At 39.2% G+C, this 22143-nt stretch overlaps 1 protein-coding gene and 1 non-coding gene across 4 annotated transcripts in view; one reads left to right on the forward strand and one right to left on the reverse strand.

Moving 5' to 3' along the window:
• IFTAP (intraflagellar transport associated protein) overlaps positions 1 to 22143 on the reverse strand; it is a 60788-nt gene that overhangs the window by 19479 nt on the left and 19166 nt on the right. For all 3 annotated transcript variants that reach the window (XM_057695385.1, XM_057695387.1, XM_057695388.1), the window contains 3 exons: positions 4346 to 4500; positions 3036 to 3107; positions 1584 to 1650 (listed from right to left, as the gene is read on the reverse strand). In XM_057695385.1, coding sequence (XP_057551368.1) covers positions 1584 to 1650; positions 3036 to 3107; positions 4346 to 4500 — 294 coding nt within the window. The remainder of the gene's footprint in view (positions 1 to 1583; positions 1651 to 3035; positions 3108 to 4345; positions 4501 to 22143) is intronic.
• On the forward strand, positions 14661 to 14763 carry LOC130829627 (U6 spliceosomal RNA). Its single transcript, XR_009047640.1, has one exon. It is a non-coding gene; the product is annotated as a U6 spliceosomal RNA (small nuclear RNA).

Below are 22143 nucleotides of genomic sequence, written 5' to 3' on the forward strand. Positions count from 1 at the left end.
GCAGGATTACGTCAGTATACAGACTTTCTCATTACTGGCCGGAAGCAGTAAGTTCAAACCACCACGAAAATGTTCAACCTGTGCACTTCTGTGCCCTCCTATGCAATTAATCTTATGTTGCAAGTGTCTACATGCAGACTTCAAGTATCATCCACACATGAACTATATCAGAATCCCCTGATAGTGGGGTGGTGGTTAAAAATGCAGATCACTAGGTGCCACAAAAGACCTTCTGAATTAGACTCCTTCCTGGCAACAGGCCCCAGGAATCTGCCTCCTTTCCCCAAATCACCCAAAACCCAGAAACAGTGTGCTTACTCTACAAATTTGACTTCCTCATAAATCCTTAGCAATCCCTTCTAATCCAATCGGAGCCCCTAAACTGCTCTAATAAAGTCAGAGCTGCCTAAGGCATTAAAGTTAAGAGAGCCTCTCCCAGCAGTCTGTTAGATCTCTGATCTCCCTTGAATCAAGTAAGTTAGGAAAAAAAAAATCTGCAAAGTCTACTGGTTAATAGAGTGCTTGAGTAACAATCCCCGCAATGGAGTAGTGTGACATTTGGAAGCAGAATAAAAATGTTAATTGCTTCCAATTACCAAAGCCTCTCAAACTCAGGCAACCAGAGAAGCCAAGGCAGAGGCTTACACAGTCAATTTACAGACAGTGGCCATCCCCCAACCAACTACACCCTGCATCTTAACTCCTGTGTGATTATAAAGCAGCCCCTTCCCCAACAATAACGGCCATAATCGCTGTTTATGACCGCCTAACGACTGCAAACAACAGTCAAACGCCAGCAACCAAGTCCCCATGGAAACTGCCCCTTCCCCAACATTCAGCATTAAGTTTGAGGTATTCTTGCCTATTAAATGAGGAAGGAAAGTTTTCAGAACAACTCAAATTTTACACATATTTCAAATCTCCTCTGACCAACAAAGGATACCTACGCGTACAGAGAAATGTTAACCAGGACAGGAAAAGGCCTCATCTACATAAACATCAGTGGGCTATCAGTGTCTCTCAGCCCAGCCCGTGTGGGAAAAAACATTCACAATATATCTCTAGTTTTAAGTGTTAGGTTTACATATTAATAAATATTTATCAAAGCAGAGATTTGGGTTTTATTTTCTTTTTGTTTACTTTATGATCAATTCTCATAATTTTTATGATTTTTATGATCAACGGGTATTTTATGTAGCACTCAAAAATAATCTCAATTTACAACATGGTGCTTCTAAGAAATAAGGGTTTGACTTAAATGGCTCTGCGTTGAGACAATTATCCAAAAATCAATCATATGGTAAATGGCAGGCGGGGGAAGAACACCTTTCTTTCATTTAAGACCAAACACTTTACAACCTTCAACACGCTTTGTTTGACCTTTCAGCTGAAATCTTTATAATCAAAAAAGAAACTGCAGGACTCCAGTTTTCCCGATCTCTGGAAAAGTAGAGGTAAGGAGTGCCAAAAAAAAAAAAAAAAAAAAAGAAAGAAAGAAAGAAAGAAAAGAAAAGCTGTCTAAAATCTTATTTGTATTTTCTAGAAAGAGGTCAAGCCATGTAGAAAGGAAACAGGAAGCATACCCTTGCTCATTGGGGGCTCAATCTCTTCATCCACGTCCAAGTCTTCTAAATCAAAGAAATTGTCTACCTAGAAAAGGATTAACATCATTTTTATGCAAATTAGATCTAGAAAAAAAATGCAATTAAGAATCAATGAATCCACTTCCACAACACTCAAGTAAGCAACTAAATTCACTTTTCTCATTAACTTTTGAGCCTCAGCTAGAGACCTCTGTGTTCAGTCTTTCCCAGAGACAGCGGAAAGAAGCAGTAAATCTGGAAGGTGGCCTGGATTTTGTAGATACCATAGGAAAATCTCTATACTGAAAGGGAAAAAACAGTCTGGGGAGTTTTTGAAAAGTTTTTGTCCCTGATTCTATCCCAGAATATATACCACTATCAAGACAGTCCAAAACAGTGTCTCTGTTATTTGTTTTTGTTTTATTGCTTTTGCTTGTCAAGCAAATGATGGTGGTGGGTCTGGCTCTTCTCATAACAGTGTGTTTTAAACTCCAAAGAGAGAGAAGAAACTAAAGAAAGTAGGAGAGAAGGTTCATTGAAAACAAAATCGTCCTGCCCCAGGGGATCACAAGAGAGGTGAGCAGGGCAAAAAATCAAGTATTCTCTCTTTCGAGCAAATAAAACTGAAAATTACCTCAAAGGTAAGAAACAGAGCAAATGACCTTTACAGACAATAGCAGCATTTCAATGAAAAACGATTCCACGTGGAATGCTGCTTTCCACTGCAAGCTGACAATGAGACATTTTAGATTAACAAAATGGTAACACTTCAGACATGAACGAATTCATCTCAAGTGAATACCAAAGAGTGTAAATAAAAAAATGATTTCACCACTGGCACGAAGGCTGATCTAGTAAAGGCACGATGTCAAAGTGCCTTTTATGCTTATGACCTAGAACATGTGCATAACAAAATACCGTGAAATTATAAATTTAGATCTCAACATTGGAATTCAAACCACAGTCTGGGTCTTTCTTCCCCACCCTCTACTCGCCAGACCGTGGCTTTTTCACAGGAATTAAAAACGGTAGCTTCCATTGCTTTGTAAGCACATAACTGCAGTTATTTTTGGACATCCAAGTGACAGCAAAAATTTATCTTCCATATGATGGTTTCAGTACTAAAACTTGAGAATCTGTTATATCGTCATTTCTCTTAATTAATGGTATATGTTCAAGGGCACGAGAGTCATGTTTCTCTACTGAAGCACCCTTTCCATTTGTAAAGCTTTGAGGAAAAAAGATCCAGAACCAAACCAACCAAGGATAGCTTAAGGTAATCAAACACCATTTTTTTCAAAGCATATAGACAAAATCTGCTGAAATTTGTATGAGAGACAATACAAATTTGTAGGAGAGACAGTAAATGAGACCTGTGAGGTTTTTATCATTTTTATGCTTTTTCTTTTTTTTTGGTTTTTGGCCATGGAACAAGATTGAATCATGCCTTACCTTCACCTTCCCTGCCTGATTCAGATCACCTTGAAAGAAACTGCCTACTTTTTGACCTTCATCCATCACTATCTGGGAAAAAAAAAGAAAAAGAATAAACAAGAAAACAAACATTGAGGACATATTGATGGGAACATGAAACAACCGAAAATAAAGGAGCTGATCTTATAGCCCTTCAGGCACTAAAACTCCCCTTCTGGTTTCTCTTAATTAGCTATGCATGACGGACCACTGCACCTTAGTGACAGCAGATTCACTGTCATAGCAGTCATTGGGGAATAGGTTTCAGGAGGTCTGACTTCTACTTCTGTCCTCTAGACTCATCTACAGTGTAACCTAGAGTAAATTACTTAACCTCAATTTTTTCATGTGTAAAATAGGAACACTCCCCGCCTCACTACCCCAGCTCCCATCCCATCCCAGTGAACCTCTGAAGGGCAAATCAGAGAATGCTAACACAGCATCTTCAAGTTATTAGGAAAATATACCATAGAACAATTCTTTGCCTCTCACATGCTGGTTAAAGACTCAATAGAAAATGTAATTCCAAATGCTAATGATTGCCAGTAGACAGTGAATCCTCTAGGGAAAAAAGTCCTTGCCCCATAATCATCTCACTGGAAGGAAGCTATGAAGAATTATAGCTATCCGCTGTATAGAAACACACCTCTAACATGGAGATTTTTCTCCCTTGCATAAAACCACAATCTCATATACAATTATGTCCACAATATCACAGGGAAGACATGATGAGATAGAAAGTAGAAATTCAAATGGCTTAAAAAACAGAACAGCTTCCACTAGGATTCCTTGATAGTTAAAAACCATATCTAAAGAGAAGAATATAGTCTATGATGTCTTGAAGATTAGGAAGAGAGCATCTAACATTTATTTATTGACAAAATCTCGGAAAAACCAAGATAACATACTCTAAGTGTGAAGGATGTGAATCAGGACAGGCAAAAGAAGTCCCCATTTACACAGAGAATGATAAAAAGGAACTCTTTTGTCCCAAATAGAGGACAAGTAAAATACAGAAATAATTTCAAGAAAAATCGTAAACGGCAGATCCTTAAGAGGTTTTTAACAAAAACTGGGGACAACCAAGTTACTATCATAAAAGTTGGCTGTTGAAATCATGAAATGTAATGATGATTTTCAGTAAAGTACCCCAAGGGCACTTCTAAAATTAGGAGTCTGAGTTACTGATCCAATAACTGTCCGATGTTTCTGATTACGGTCTCTCTTTTTTTTTTTTAATTCATGATGATTTTTTTTTCTCTGTTTCTGTAAATGTGCTATGGTATTACCAATTCCTCTTCTGAACACTGTGATGAAGTACGAAGAAAGATGGCTTTATCGCTAAGACGGTGATCATTTCGTTCATTTCTCTGAGTTAATTTTATTGAAGTAAAATTGTTTTCTGAAGAATTGGTTCCAAAGGCTCCTCTTCTGGTCACATTATCTGAAATGATAAATTACATAATATTAGAAAACACCCACCATATCCAGTCTAGTTCATTTTGTGTTTATTGAGAATCTTTCTTCCAAACAAAAAAATACTTTTCAAAGAAATCTACAAACTGAATGCTTGAAGCATTAAACACTCTTAACCTATAAAGTTATTTCCAAAAATGCATAGAGAGATAACACTACTTCATTCACTATTCAAAAAACATTTATAAGTGCTTACTATGTATCCGGCACTGTTCTCAGCCATTGTTAAAAGGTTAATAAAGTATTTGCAAGACTCTTGGACATTACTTATCTCCTTTTCTTCTAAATTTGAGGGGTTTTTTTTCTAACATGGAAGAAATGTGTGGATGATTTTAGAAAATTTGTAAGAGAAAAAAATTAAAATTAGAATATCACTCATAATCCTACAAGACAGAAAAGCCGCAACAAAATTTTTTCAGTGGCTATTTTTCTCATCTTTTATCTATGCATCCATAAACATCTAAAAATGGAATGGGACTGTACTGTATGTACCATATTATGTCAACTTGAGAGCAATATTTTTTCCATATTATTGCATATTCTTCTGAGTAATTTTAATGATTATAGAGAATTCCACTGTATATATTTAACATAGTTTATTAGCCAATTCCTATTCTCAACTATTTAAAACTATAAACAATGAATGCCTTTGTACTAAATCTTTGCACATTCATGATTATGTCCTTAGGATAAGGAAAGAGTCTAGGATTCATCCTAAACTAAGAGAAAATTATGACAACATGATGCCATTAACAGAAATGTAGGGCATAAATTCAGATGAGAGAGAATGAATTGACCTTTGACCATGCTGCATTTGACGTGCCAGTGGGAACTGTGAGGAAATGTCCCAGAGGCAGCTGCAAATGTAGGCTAAAATGTGGGAGAGCGATCACAGCGATAGGCAGAGAGCTGGTAGTCGATTACACCGGGGTAATGGTTTAAGCCTAAAATTATTTTTAATATTAGCAGTAATATTAAGAGAAACAAGGATTAGCACTTATTTTTTTAAAGATTTCTTTTTTATTTTATTCATTTATTTTATTTATTTATTTATTTATTTATTTATTGCTGTGTTGGGTCTTCGTTGCTGTGTGCAGGCTTTCTCTAGTTGTGGTGAGCGGGGGCTACTCTTCATTGCAGTGCGCAGGCTTCCCATTGCAGTGGCTTCTCGTTGTGGAGCATGGGCTCTAGGCACACAGACTTCAGTAGTTGCAGCTCGTGGGCTCAGTAGTTGTGGCGCATGGGCTTAGTTGCTCCAGAGTATGTGGGATCTTCCCAGACCAGGGCTCGAACCTGTGTCCCCTGTACTGGCAGGTGGACTCTTAACCACTGCGCCACCAGGGAAGCCCACGGTTAACACTTATTTGAGTGTCAGAGATTCTTTTATATGCATCTCATAAATCTTATTTATGCCTCACAACAACCCTACTGTTAGTATCCCCATTTTACAGATGAAGAAACCAAGGTCTACAGAGAGATTATGTAACTTGCACAAGGTTACACACCTGGTGAGAAGCAGAGGGGGGATGTGAACCTAGGACTTCCTAACCACTCACTCTGCTGTGCAACTTAGAATAATACAGTAAACGAAGGGAAAGGGTTTTTAGAGAACAGAAGAATAAAGCAGGAAAAAAAAGAAATTTTAAAATCCCAGAAAGGAGACAAAGAAGAAAAGTTTACAACAGCACAAGAAGAACTCAGGGTGCACGTCCCATACCAAAACTAGAACTCGCTTGCTGCCAATGACAGTAGTAAAACACAGGAACCTATGTCAACGATCAGTAGAACAGTGATTAAGGGGTTCAAGAGGCCAAGTGGCAGAAGTCAATCTACTGTCAGACTGCAGCACCCTCTTCCCTCCCCTTAGGACACTCCACCACGAAAAGATTCCAGAGACACGGGTTTGTTTTATCTGTGAGCAACTTGGGCAGGTGTCTAACTGAAGGGGTAACAAGAACAGCCTGACCCACCAAAGTGGCCAGGTTTGTTTCTCTTGAGCTGTTGGCTGCATGGCTTCAAAGTCAGTGAGATCCTTGTTCTAATGATCTCAGCCTGGTGCCAGGCAGCCAGAATCCTTTGTTCGCTTCTGAATACCACATCATTGGCAGAATTAAGTCTTGGAGGGATGTCTATAGGGCATTAACACAGAAATAGGGTTGGGGAGCAGAGACAAGGTAACCTAGTCTATAATGCAGCATTAGCTCAATAAGCCAGAGAGGGAAAACACAAATACTGAATATACCACTTCTTCTTTAAAAGGGTTTTATTAGCAAGTAACACCAGCTCAGGCCAGCTCTCTCTCCTGCACCAGCACCCATGACTCCTGTCTAGCTAGGACTGGGAGAGGTGACCCCTGGCCTTGTGCCTCAACAAATCCCTGGACACTCTGATATGAAGCACTCGCCTTGGCTGCTGGGGGTGGAGAGGCTGAGGGTCTGAGTAAGAACACTGCTGGAGTAATCAGCATGATGAAAGGCCAGCGAAGTGAGGATGAAATGGTCTTAGGACTTATCCTCCCTGATTTCTTTCTTTTTACAGCCTCAACGATGCCCTAAGTCATCAGTCCTAGGGCAAAGATAAGCAGTGGTAGCAGGGTGGAGCAAGATAGCATGGAGATGCTTGGAAACAGGAGTGAGGAGGGATGACAGGGTTCCTCAAACGTCATCAAAGTTGGAGGCAAGAAGACTTCCGGTGGCTTCCTGCCGTTCCTCAGTGCCCTGTTCTAATAAGAAGCGGAATAGTTTCAGTTCTCCTTGCTTATCCTTTAAGTCTAGCACAACCTAAATCTAGTATTTCCTGAGAAAATACCATGTACCCAGCACAACACTACTGTAATAATCTATTGACTTACATACTTGAAAAGCACAGTGATGTCTGGGAAGAACAGATGTTCCATAAGGACAAGTTCTGTTTGTTCTCATAATCACTCAACGTACTCCTCTGCCATTTCCAATAAAACACCAGGTTATTTGACAGATAACCAGATGAAACTCCTTCGAAATAAAGAGCGAAATATAATGAAGTCCCAGCTTCTGATGCTGATGTGGAACGATTGTTGAGGTCTCAGATCTAACACAATTTCTTGTTCACTCCTTCAAAACCTCTTCCTTTTGTAAACATAAAGCTTTCATTTTTAAAATACTGAAAGACTCAGAAAAGAACTTGTTCTCTCTCTGACTGGATGTACAGTTTAAGACTCCTTGCTAAACTTTGAAAACAGTTGCACAAGAGTAAGTACTACTTCACTCCAAAGACCCAGAAGTGCTTCTTACACAGGCTGTTATCATTTTTTAAAAAAACAGCAAAAAAAAAAAAAATCCTCTTGGCAGAATAAGATAGGAAAAAAGTTCTTTTTCAATATGATAATGACAAAATGGCAGATGTTGGCACAGCCCAGAGTCCAAAGCGGGCTAAAGGCTGATTAGAGCACCAGATGCTGCTTCCCAGTTATCCTGGTGGCAAGCCAAACATGCCACCCAAGTGTGCATCTCATCATCTGTTTCTGTTTCTCATCAGCGTCCTTTTCTACCCTTTCATCTTATCCCTAATGTTTCTTGCTTTGAAATAAGTGTCAGACATAATACACTTTGGAAATCTAACAGCAATATTTCAGAGAACAAGTAGGTTACTGAGACCTGAAAGAGTATCTCTTTGGGCATTTCTAAGTCAAAACTTCAATATACATGAAAACAAAGGTTTTTTTTTTTTTTTTTTTTTCTAAAGGTTTCATTATTCTGAAGCAATGGAATTACAATTTTCTTTTGATATCACACAGACAAGCTTCCAACAGATCTCCCTTACAAGGCCACCAACTATACCTCCAATGTCTAATTTCAGGCCAAAGAAAAAGGTTACACTCCTGGAAAAGGTTGAAACTACTAATGCCTTGATAAATTAAACACCAATCATAAATTGATTGTATATCTTCCAGATGAAAGCGATCAGTTTCAGAGAACTCAGTGTTGAAAGAAACTTCTTAAAAATTCAAATTCATCCGTTCAAAGGCCGGACTAGTGCCCACGAGCTGAGAAGAAAGTTTACACTTACGGGAAAGTTTTCACAGATCAACGCAACCAACATCAGAATTCATGACCTAATCCTGCCAGCAACCCCTGAGGGTCTGTTCTTCTGCACCGTGGTCAGCAGCATTATAAATCAAGAGCATGTTCTCGGTCGTGAAGAGATACTGACTGTGTTGCTAGGAGGAAAGAAAAATTCGTGGGGGGGACATTCTGTGCATTCTACATTGGGTAGCTGCAAAAAGCCTCCTGCCAAGAGCACAGGGGACTAGCAGTCATGCTTCTAACAAGGTTGGGTACTCTGAGAGTCAGGAGGGTGATTTTCACATCACGCTGCTCGCCTCCAGCAATGCTTCCCTGGACGATCTCTGCTCTTCGTTCACCCGGCCAAAGTACTTCACGCCACTGCTTCCCCACCACGTGCTCCTTGGTATCTGGCCTCCCCTGGAGCGATAGTCGTTAGGATTAAATAAGCAATTTAAAAACCGATCAATCATAAATCAGAATAAGTCCAAAGAAGCTAAATTCAGCAGACAAAGGTTTTGTCTAAATTCCCTTTGCAGGGCTCTGAATTCCAACTGCTTTACGTTCTTCACTGGAAAGGGCACAAGGAGGCGAGGATTACCTCGGCCTGGCCTGTCAGGAGTAACTGTGCTTTCCCCCAGGCTGGATGATAATTGACTCATTACTCACAGTCATAGCTCTCAAGCTGCCAAGACACAAATGCACAACCCTAGCTCAGGAAAGGGGGGAAAAAAAAAGTGTGTCAAAAGTCCAAGATGAGGCACACAATAGCAGTAAGTTGACATTTTTGAAATGTCCAGTGTTAGGCACTTAGAGAGAGAAAAAAATGTGAAGAGAGTGTAAAGTGGCTGTAAGTTTATTCTCAGGAAGAAACGCTGAGTGGTCGTTGAGTTATGCAGTTCATTCAACCCACGGGTTATATCCTGGGCATCAACTATGTGCAAAGTGACCAAGATGGTCCAGACCTAGTCCCGGCCCTTACAGAGTCTACCAACTAAGACATTAAGCCAGGGACGCGAACTACCCAGAGAGAACACAACCAAGGCAGAGGATGTGAGGGAGCTCGACATCGGAGGAGGGTGACATCATAACTGGTTTGGGAGAATCACAAAACTCTTCGTATAGGAATGGGGCGTCTGAGCTGGGCTCTGACAATTTCAGCAGGTAAGCCCTGTGAGGCTGTATCCCACAAAGGGAAAACTGCACGAACAAAGCCCCCAAGGTGGGAATGCACCGGGCCTGAGGAAGAACCACCACGTATTCCAGGAAGACAGGAGCACACGTTCAGCTGTGTGTGGAAGGGCTGCTACTGGCAGAGCTTGACAAGAACTCTGCACTCTATCAAGGCCCTTAGGAGTCACAACTAGAGCTGTGCTCTAAGAAGATGAAAAGGACAGAATGCAGCAGAGTGCTTCAGATACTTTCATACTAGCAAGTACGGCACTGCTGTAGTAATCCCGGTGAGAAGTAAAGGGAGCCTCGGCGAAGGATTTAAGTAAAGAGAAAAGAGCTCACAAAGTGGGTTCTTTCTGTGTTTCTAGAACAGAAATGAAGACACTAGCTCCAAGTGGTTACGTTTCCTCCCTCTAGATAGCTCAGAATGTTCACCTTATCTTTCCACGGCAATCTGTACTATGCTTTTAGTTTAATTTGGCATGCCCCAGATAACTTGAAAAAAAAAAATCTCTGTGATGGTGGCAGAAGATATTACAGCATGCTTGCAACCTGTCAAATGGATTCCACTTTGGTACAAAGAGGTCACACGTATCATCCCGTAAGACAAGCTCAACTTCCCAACTGCTTTAGTCAAGGCCACAGAAGGGAGCGGGCTCAGCATGGGAACAGATGCAACATATTTGAGCACAGCTTCCCTGAGCTCCCAGAACCCCTAACAGGGTGACACCTGTTGGCAACACTGTCTACACAAAGTCGGATCTTGTTTCTTTTCGTATCACTGTCCTTATCCACTTAAAAATTTCAAGTCTGTGTACAAATGTTTTAGTTTCTTAATAGGAAATATTTATGACAAGCAGGACCCTCCTAGTTCTTCAGCCAAATCCAGAGTCACGAGGCTATCTGCTCATCCAGTGAAGATCTCAGGTAGGGATCTAGGTATCTGTGAATAGGAGCTCCACCTCTCCATAGCTTTATTGAGGTATATTTACAGAATTCACTTAAGTGTACAATTCAATAATTTTTAATAAATATATAGAGCTGTCCAACCATCACCACAATTACATTTTGAGATCATTTCCATCACCCTCAAAAGTCCCAAGGACTCACCCGCAGCCCCTCCCCATTCCTACTGCCAAACACAGGCAACCACTAACCTACTTTTGACAGCTACAGATTTGCCTTTCCTACACATTCCATATAAACACAATCACATGGTACGTGGTTTTTTGTACCTGACCTCTCTACTTAGCATGACCTCTTTGAGGGTCATCCACATTGTAGTATATATTAGTATTTCACTCCTTCTTATTGTCAAACTATTCCATTATCTGGATAGACCACATTCTATTTTTCCATTCACCAGTTAATGGACATTTGGATTGTTTCCACATTTGGTACCCCCTTGATTCTAATACTGAGAGTGACCCAAAGAGCACCATCACTAATCCATTTCCATGCAGCGCCACAACATGTTGAAATCAAAACAAAGGCCAACCACAGAGTTCCAGCTTCCCTCCACTCCCCGACAAGGGGGAAAATGCATGTATTAATTGAAGCAACAACTCTCTGATCATCTTTTCATCTCACGTGGTCACAGCCTTAGAAACGTGATCTTGTTTTCTTCTTCAAATGTATCTGAAATCATCTGCAATTACTTTTCTTAATTGTCCATGATCTATCTCTTCCCACTAAAATGTAAGCCTAAGGACAATAGGGACTTCTCCATCAGAAACTTACTCACAGTTCCTGAAAGGGAAACTGTTTCCCATTCCCAAGGACCTGTAAGGGTTAAGACTGGAAGGCAGACTGGCCCACTGCACCTCACCCAGGGAGTTCACCGTGTGCTTCCCACCATGCTAGGCTGGAAGACTGGGAGTTGAGAAAGTTAAAGGACATAACCTCTGCCTATGAGACACAGAATCTATCCCCTTAAAACCTTTACTCACGCAAAGGCATAACATTTTGCATATCTTTCAGCCAGCATTCCCATGTCTAAGAATTCATCCAAAAAAAATAAAGTATGTAGGCAAAGATTTCACTACAAAGCCAAAAATGTCTGATCTATTTCCTTGAAAATTTTTACTTAATCAAGGCCCTACATTTTTGCATATCTTTGAACCAGCATTTCCATGTGTAAAAATTTATCCAAAGGCCATAAATAAGAAGGGTGCAAAAATGTAGCTACCAAAAATCTAACACAACTACTAACACGGCCAAAGTCATGACAAGGACCTACAGGGCTATCCATGCCTCATCCGCCCCCACCTCCACACCCCGTGACCTCCGCCCCTCCTCCTCTCACCCCTGCTCACGCCACTCAGGTCACTCTGGCCTCCTCATTATTCCTCAGCCAGGCCGGGCACTGCTGTCACTAGGCCTCTGCGCTAGTTGTTCCCTTGGCCTCAAATGCTTTTCCCTCAAGTCTCTGGAGGCTTCACTCCCTCACTTCCTTCCAATCCTCATTCAGATTTTACCTTCCCATGGAGGCCTAACCAAATCACCCGACATAAAACTGCAGCCCTACACTCCCGCTACCAGCACTCGTGACCCTCCATTCTCTGCTCAGGATTCTTTTTCTTTCCCAGACAAGTTACTATTTTCTAACACAGATGTTTTTCTTACTTATCGTGTTTGTTGTTTGTTGTCTATCTCCCCCTTACAGGATGCAAATTCCCGGAAGGTAACCTTTGTCTCTTTCGTTCACTTCTGTCAACAGTACTTGGCACATACTAGGTGTTCAAATAAGCATTAACTGTATGAGTGAGGACGTGCAATATAACATCTATAGAAGCAAAAAATTGGATATAAGTGTCTGACAAAAAGAATGGCTGAATAAATTACGGCCGTCCATACGATTACATACAATGCAGTCATGAAAAATACTATTAAATAACCATATTGACCGACATGGAAAGATGTTCATAACAATAACATTATGTGAAAAAGCGAGCTATGAAAAGAGTATGTATTGTACGGTTATGCTTTTACAAAATAATTATAAATTTGCTGAATGTATAAATGAATGAAACTATTAGGTTGAGCCTTTACTATAATTCAGGTACTGTTGACATAAATAAACATCTATGTGTATGTGTGTTTTATATATGTATAAGCACTTAATCTTAAGAGTAAGCCTATGAAGTAAAGCCTATGCATCCCTTTTACAGATAACATTACTAGAGCTCAGAGATATTAACTAACTTTCCTAAGACCACCTGACTGGGAAGTAGCAGAGCTTAGGTTCAAATCCTGGTTGTCGCCAAGGCCATATTCTTAACTAATAACTGTATTCATATGCAGAAATTAATCAACAGAAAAATTCAGGAAGGATGTATAATACACCCATGGTTTATCTCCAAAACACAGGATTATGGTTTTATTAATTAGTTAATTGGATATAGGTTTGCCTACATGAAACAGATACCCAAAGTAACAATCGGTTAAACAAGACAGAAGTTTATTTCTCACTCATGCAATAGTACAGGTGTAGATAACTCTGGGCTAATATGGTTGTTATGCGCCACAAAGTCATCCTGGAGCCCAGGCTCCTTCTGTCCTTCTGCTCTGCCACTCCTAAGGCACCACCCTTCTCCACGTGATTCAGCACGAAGCACCACCACACCCTCGCTCCAAGCAAGAGGACGAAGAAAGAGAAGAAGAAAGCATGGATATCTGTTTCCCCCTGTTACTAGTGAAGGATGGTTTGAGCTACTATATTGAGGAGGCACCAAAATAGAGCAGCTGCAACACGAATTTTATTTCTCTCTCGTGTTAACAGTTTGGGGCAGGTAGGAGGCTCTGTTCCATGAGACGACCCAGGGACCCAGGCTGGTGGGGTGCTCTGCGATCCTCAGCGCATGGCTTCCACCTGTGGGTTCCAGCCACGGAAACGAAATAAAAAGAGCCCAGGCACATTTCTTAAGGATATGACCCAGAAGTTACACACATCAGTTCCCTTTACTTTTTTTTTTTTTTTTAATTTTTATGGGAGTATGCTTGCTTACAATGTTGTGTTAGCCTCCACTGCACAATAAAATGAATCAGCCATACACATACATATATCCCCGCCCTTTTGGACTTCCCTCCCGTTGAGCGCCCCCTTACTTCTTATTAGCACATACTTAGCCAAATGGCTGTGAGAATGGGAAAGTAATCTTCATTCTGAGTGGCCACAGAGTAGATAAAAATGTTACTGCTGTAGAGAGAGTATGTTTTTCGTTTTGCTGTGTATGTGTATGTGCATATGTTTTGGTGCCTCTCTGTATTTCCTAATTTTGCTACCATGAGCAAAAAAAAAAAAACATTCATTTGTAGAGGTGAAAAGCATTTTCATCCAACCCTCAATCCAGGGAGAATACCTACATGTATCTCTTTCCTTCTTAAGAAGTCTTTCCTGGAAATATTGAAGAAAAATATACATATATGATATTTTACATTTATATTTTTTAATATTTTAGACTCAAGTTTCCTTTAATACTTAATTTTGAGGTCCCTCTTTTAAATCATAGTTACTCCAATCATAAAATTTTACACTTAATTTAAACTTACCAAGTACCCTCATGTATGAAATATAGAGCAGAAAAGTTACCAAAAGCACAACATTATTGGAGGAGCATTTCCTAGAAGTACATGCAACAAGATGCCTTCGTAGCTCAGGTGGTCTCCCAAGTCTCTTGCCTGTGCACTTGCTAATAGCAAAATACTCAAATACTCTTCTGGCAACAACAGAAGTAGACAGATTTCCCTGTGATGGGTAACTCTGGCCTACAGACACATGCACTACAATCCTTCAGACTTGGGACAGAATATGTGTTGAACTAAAGCCCACCCTAAAATTCTGTAAACTATTATATGCTAGCCTCTGTATCAGAGATTAGCAACATCAAGGTAAAACCATTCCTGTAGAGCTTTGCTTTGGTAGCACAGATACTAAAATTGGAACAATACAGAGAAGATTACCATGGCCCCTGCGCAAGCATGTCACGCAAATGCGTGAAGTGTTCCATATTTTTTGCAACTAGAGATTTTCACACTAAGTGAAGTAAGTCAGAAACAGAAAGACAAATACCAAATGATATCACTTATATGTGGAATCTAAAATATGGCACAAATGAACCTATCTGCAAAACAGAAACAGACTCACAAACATAGAGAACAGACTTGTGGTTACCAAGGGAGAGCCGTAAGGGGGAGGGATGGACTGGGAGTCTGGGGTTAGTAGACGCAAACTAGTATATATAGAATGGATAAACAACAAGGTCCTACTGTATAGCACAGGGAACTATATTCGGTATCCTGGGATAAACCATAATGGAAAAGAATATAAAAATAATGTATATATGTGTATAACTGAGTCACTGCTGTGCAGCAGAAATTAATACAACATTGTAAATCAACTATACTTAAATTTTAAAAAAAGTTTAAAAATCATTCCTGTAACCTGTCACGCTTTTTCACTGTCAAAGTATCTTTTAAATAATATAAAATCATGACATTAAACAAAAAGTTATATTTAAAGTAAAATAATTGTTCTTACACTTTGGGTGAAGAATGTGGACAATTTCATGAAAGCTATGAAACTTACTCCTTAGAGAAATACTATACACACAAAAGCACAGAATTTTGAGTCATTCATTCATCCACCTTGCCACACCCTTCTTTAATTTCATTTAGTGTGTTTCTCAAAGCTGGTCTGAAAGTCAAGGTTCCTGGGCTGCACACTAGAACTAGTAATTCAGAATTGGGGGACTGATCCCCAGGAACCTGCATTTTAATATGCATCTCCCAGATGATCTTTACATATACTTAAGGTAAGAGTCCCAATTTTTAGATTCTGTGGAGCAGAATCTAAAAATTAAGAATTAAAAAGAAGTTTCTAATACCTCATCTTGGTCAAAGCACATAAATACCTTTGCCTGAAGGTTATGTGTAGACATATTATTTAGTCCATCCACCAGAGGCCAGTGTAGGATTATTCCTGCATTGTATAGTGTTACACTATATAATACACACTATACACAGACACTACACATAGTTGGTTTTAACTACTTCAATAAAGAGGTACGGAAAACTCTACCAAAATATATAAAATTTTATAAAAATGTAAAATACTGTCTACAGTATTTTTATATTGTATAATCAAGGTTTCTTTAATATTTAACCTTGATGTTCCTCTTCTATATCATAAATAGTCCCCATAGTCATAACAATTGAGTAAATCTTTAAAACTTACCAAGTACCTTCGTGTATATTTCATCAAGACACCAAGCAGACAGAATTAGCCCTGATTTACAGATTCTGAGAGAGTAAGTGGCATGTCTGCAGTCTCAAAGAATTAATAAATGCCTGGACCAGGTCTTCTGAATTCCATACTAGAATGGCATTCTTTCCATTACACTGGTTCTGCCACAATAAAATAAGAAACATAAGGGAAGTATACTAAATTCCTCATAAAACTAAATCCCTCCAACCTAAGACATTTCCCTTCACACTGAGATCATGCCTTTCTGCCTGCCTATGCAAAGATGCATATACTTAAGACAACCTCTTTTACTCACATAGGTTGGAGAGAGTTGGAGTAATTTTTTTTCCTCTTTATAAAGAAATGCTTCCTAGAAGTTTTCAAACTTTATGAGATAGAATAACCTCTTCTGTACAAATTTGTAATAATACAGGATTCATACAATGGCATATGAGAGTAATGCAAGAACAGACTTAAATTATACATCTTTCACACTCCCTTGTTTTTTTTTTTCAGAGTACTTCAAGCTCCAAGACATGCCTTGAATGTGTTAAAAAAAAAAAAAAAAAAAAAAAAAAAACTTTAAGTAAAAAAGAAGAAAAAGTCAAAATCCACTACTCTAAGCATTCTTATTGCTCTTTTCTTAACTCATATTAAGTGTTTATTCAATCTAAAATTGAGACTCCGAAACCAAAGGCAATATTCTGGATATTGTTTTACCAGCACTACATAAACGGTAGTTAGTATTGCCTCACCAATCAACCTGTAACAGTACAGTCTACAAACATATAGATTGCTACTGTGCCTTCACATGTCTAGAGCATCTGGCACACCCAGCATACAGAAATAAATAAGAACAACAGATTTCTGTCTCATTCGACTTATAGCTCAATGCCTGAAATACAGCAGGAACACAGTCAACACAGAAATGACCTCAATATTAGCAAGAAGAACTGGACTGACACTATAATGAGGGACTAAGCCCAATACCCAGAAATTAGATGGCTGGCTATAAGTCACACAAAGCCCAATTAGGAGAAGGTGGGGGGAAAAATGGTACTTGATTCACAGTCCCTTTTTTCTAATCAGCGATTTGCACACTACAAAAACGAATACAAAGGCAGGCTAAGTCCAGAAAGTATGTGAAAATGGTGCAATGGTTCCTGGCTGTGCTAAGGGAGCAATGGGCTGCAAAAAAGAGTGAGCTAACTAGCATCCACGTTAATCCATCCCATCTGGAATGAATCCAGATAGGAAGGAAATAAGACAGAAAACAATCTCATACTAGACTGGCTGTGGTTTGATTTTCGTATAAGGAAGATACGAGTTTGGTTACAATAAAATTTCCTATTTGTATACCTTTGGGTTTAGCCGACCATTTCAAAGAAAATATTATCGTTCTATGGTTGAAAGAACATTGTGCTAAAACCATTCAGACGTGAATACGTACTCATTCACTGAATCAAAGGACACAGTCTTATAACCACCTTAGCTTCAAGCCCAGTAATTTACTCTTTTCCATCAAGTATAACAACACATTGACAGCAGTGAGTAAAAATAATGTCACAAGTTAAAGAAAAATGCATATGAAACAAATGTGCATACCCTTAATATTGTTTAAATTGGCTAAAGGTTGACAGTAGCCATCTTAAAAGTTTCTTTGGCTACACCAGTAATTCTTTGCTTATGTTTTGTACAAGTTCAAAATTTCATTTGCCTAAGAAAGTTCACCTCTCTAATTTATATGTACACATAAAATATACTATATAATATATATGTAGATGTGTGTGTGTTGCAAAGTTATAGAGAAAACGATTCATTTGGACATAAGCCAAATTTAAAACTTCACGTAATATCTTATGTGTGTTTTACTGAGAAAACACACTAGAAAAGATATTCATTGTAAGGAAATATGTGTTAAAAACACTGCAGAAAATAAATGTAGTGATTGTAATTCAAAATGTTGTAAATACTCAAATACACTTTCTTTCCTTATCCAATTACACCTAAACTACAGCAGACAGAGAAAACAAATGACTATCTATGGACCAAATATTCATGTGTAGAATGAATATGAATTGTAACAACTGCAGCTGAAGATTTATGCTAATATATCTAAAACAAAATGGCTTGATCAGTTCAAAATCCATCATAATTTGGGGGGGGGGGCAGGGAATTTCTTTCTGCAACTGAACCAGCAGTTTTCTGTGTTTCATAATTTGTCAATTTGTTCCCTAAGTGAAGTGATTTAGTGATGACAAAAGAAATAGAGAAACAAATGAAAATTGCTTAATTTCAGTTTGCAGATGTTCCCCCAAAGAGAAAGAACAGGTTAAACAGCTGATGCTGCTTCTTCCATAGGACTCTGCTGTAAAGCAGTTCACTGCTTCCAATAGTTTCTTCTCCTGCAGTGTTCTATGTGATATTTGCTGTTATACTGTGATAAATAAGCCACATACAGATAGCTACTAAATGTACGATCAATATAAAACCATGAGCTTTTTTTCTTCTCCTTTCAGTCGTTTCAGCAATACCAAAAACAAAAACAAAAAATCAATCAGTCGATCAATCAATCACGCTGCTTCCTTATTCTCTCCCTTGGGACGCCAGATTAATTAGGTGGGGTTTTTTTTAATTGCCTAATTGCTTTTATTAGCAAGTCCTCATATGATGCTTTCTACAAATTTCTCTTGAATTTAACATTCCAGTGGTCTATGTCTTAAGTTAAACCAAGTTTATTACTACTTGCTGTGCTATTTCCAATAGTGCACTTTATACTGTTAAACTCATGTGTGCAAAAGTGCTTCCCAAGTTGCCTTTTTTTCTTAATGTGGCTAATGTAAAAAAGGAAACAGAAAGACACTGCAAATGGCCTGTGAACTAAAAACACCACTCAATATTCAGTAGGGAGTTAAATGACTGATAACAACAGCTTAAGTGCCACCTGGAAGCATAAAGCTGGTCAGTTTGTTTGCAACTTCCGCTGGCAGGCAATCTGCCAGTTGTAAGGGTATCAAAACAATGCTAAGCCCGCTGGTCTCTAGCTAATACGCGACAGAAAACAACTGCAAAAGGCTACACAGCAAGGATTATTTTTTGTTGTTGTGTTTTCTTTTATGAGAGAAAACTGCTTTTATGCTCTACTGAAATTCCTTTCCTGCTCTGAAATTGGTGAGCGGGCCAGCTGCTTTCTCTATTTTTCTCTGCGGTATTTTTCTACAGCAGATTTTAAATTCATTCTTCAGATGGGGAAAAGACTCTTTGTCCCCCTTTGGAAGTTTAAAGATGCATTTCTAACACTCAATTTCAAAATAGCTTTGGGGACCAAAATGATATGTCAACTTCGGAAATGTGTTGTTTTATGTGCTGTCACCAGTTTCATTTTTAATTACATTTTTCAGAAGTTGTCAAGTGTGAGTGCTGATATTCCTTTGGCTGAACTGACAACTCAAAATTTATCAGTCCAGAAGTGTAAACCAAATCCCAGCCCAAGATTCCAAGCTCTTGACAGAACATTCGCTCAGTAAGGAAAAAAGTAAAAGGCTCCTGAAATGAGAACTTTGAACAAGTCACTTGCCGTCGGTGGGCCTCGGGATCTCATCTTTGACTGTTTCTTCTCCCCTAACCCTCTGTCAGTCACCTGTTACCAAGTACTGTCACTCCCTCGCTTGCGGGGTCTCATCGGCCCTCTTTCCTTTCCATTTCCTTCTGCATGGCCCTAGTGGAGTCTGTACCACCATATATGCGTTTCTGCTCAGCCTCCTAGCTAAGCTAGTCTCGCTGACTCTAGTTGCTTCTCTCCTTCTTCGCCTCTACTTCTCAAAATCATCTGCAGTGTGTGTGTGTGTGTGTGTGTGTGTGTGTGTGTGTGTGTACTGAAATTCTACTATGGTCCCCAATTAGCTAGTATATCAAATCCAAACTCAGGGCATCATGACATCAGGGCATCCTTTGGCAGGCTCTTCTTCCTGTGCCTAGCCATTAAATGTGGACATTCCTTAGGGTTTGGTCTCAGGCCCTCTTACCTGTCTTTCTGACATCTCGTATTCTCTGATTTTCTTTTTGTCTCATTTATTCAACAAATATTTATTAAGCATCACTTTTTCTACATGACCAGGCCCTTCTTTATTATTTTTTTTTTTAATATTTCTCCCTTTTTATTCTTTTTTTTTTTTTTTTTGGCGCACGGGCTTAGTTGCTCCGCGGCATGTGGGATCTTCCTGGAGCAGGGATCAAACCCGTGTCCTCTGCATTGGCAGGCGGATTCTTAACCACTGCGCCACCTAGGAAGCCCCCAGGCCCTTCTTTAGACACTAGAATAATAACGGTGAACAAAACCCCCAAGCAACCAGCCCTCGTGGAGCTTAAACTCTGGAGAAGACAGAATATTATATTTTGAGGTAGCACAGCCATTCCTATGGCTCACGTTATCCACATGCCAGTGACTCCCAGATCTCGAGAACTGCCCAATGCCGTATGGAAGGCAGAAAGGCAAAATGGTTCAGGATATGAGCCCTGGAGCCACAATGACGGGGCCCAAAATCCAGTGCCATCACTAACTAGCTATGTGACCTCAGGCAGTTCCGTTAGGGTTGCCACAACAGAATACCACAGGCTAGGTGGCCGAAACAACACAAATCTATTTTCTCACGCTTCTGGAGCCTAGAAGTCCGAGATCAAGGTGCGGGCAGGTCTGGTGTCTCCTGAGGCCCCTCACCTTAGCTTGCAAATGGCTGCCTTCTCGTTGTGTCCTCCTGTGGTCTTTTCTCTGTGGACAGGCATCCCTAGTGTCTCTTCTTATGAGGACGCCAGTCAGAATGAATTAGGACCCCACCCTTATGACTTCATTTAATCTTAATTACCTCTTAAAAGGCCCTGTCTCCAAACACCGTCGCCTTGCCGGTTAGGGCTGCAACAGATAAATATTGAAGGGACACAATTTAGTCCATAAGAGCAATTTACTTAATCTTAAGCCTTGGTTTCCTCATTTGTAAGTTGAGAATAATAAAATAAGTTGTAAGCTGAGCACAGTAAAAATAATAAAAATTAAAATGTAAAAAAAGTAATTCACTAGGTTATTACAAAGATTGAGATGACCCAGGTAAAGTGCTAAGCATAATACCTAGTACTTAATAAATGTTAGCTGCTCATCAAGAAGATAAGGTCAAACTCTCTCATGATTATTAAGATTATTAAAACCCAAGAAAAACTTAAACCTATTTAGAGGTTTTGAAACTAAGAGTTTGGGACAAAGACCAGACTACCTCCAGATGACAAAGCCACAGGCATAGCCATTTGTCCAGAACGTTCAGGCACACAGTGTTCTACCAAAGGGGGAATTTAATTCAACTATTAACAAGTATAAAGGGAGAAAAGGACGTTGAGTTGACAGGAATTTTTTTCAAGCATATGTTGAAAGAACAATAAAAAGCCAAAAGAACAAAGTATTGAAAGAGAAATGAGAACGGCATAAAGAAAATAAGAAACAAAATTACACATCAAAAAAACAGAAACAAAATCTTTGATCTCAACATAATAGGTTAAAGTAGATATATACGGCAGTGAGTGAAAAGCTGTTATTATATGGTGATGTAGCAACTGGTAGAAGCACTTGGAAATCTGGATCCTAGGTATTTTAAGAATGAAATGAGAGAATGGAAAACAAAGTCTTATCTAAGAGTCATAAAATCACAGTAGATTCATTTCAATTTCCAAAGCATTTTAAGCTGAAGTTGGTAAAACTGACAACCTTAATGGAAATTAATCATTTCCTAAAGCACAAAATCAGAACAATAATGGTGTCTGTGTGTGTGACGTGTGCGTGTGTTACGTGTGTGTGAGACTGAGTGCTTGAGGACACAAACTATATCTTTATTTTTGAATTCTTAGCATCTAAAACAAGACACTCAGATCATAACAAGATACTCAGAGGGTTCCTGAGTGAATAAATGAGTGAATGCATTAACAGAAAATCAAATATAAGTATTTACGTCTGTGCTTCTGTAACCTAAAAAAATGATGGAAATGGAACAGATAAGGAGGAAGAAGCATTTTTTTTCCTTTAGACAAATAGCCTAGTATAAATTAATTATATGCACACAGAAACAAATACCAAAGATTGAAAGTCAGCCTCTTATCTTTATCCACAACG

Source organism: Hippopotamus amphibius, chromosome 9, assembly GCF_030028045.1.
Source record: "Hippopotamus amphibius kiboko isolate mHipAmp2 chromosome 9, mHipAmp2.hap2, whole genome shotgun sequence".
NCBI classification, from domain to species: Eukaryota; Metazoa; Chordata; class Mammalia; order Artiodactyla; family Hippopotamidae; genus Hippopotamus; species Hippopotamus amphibius.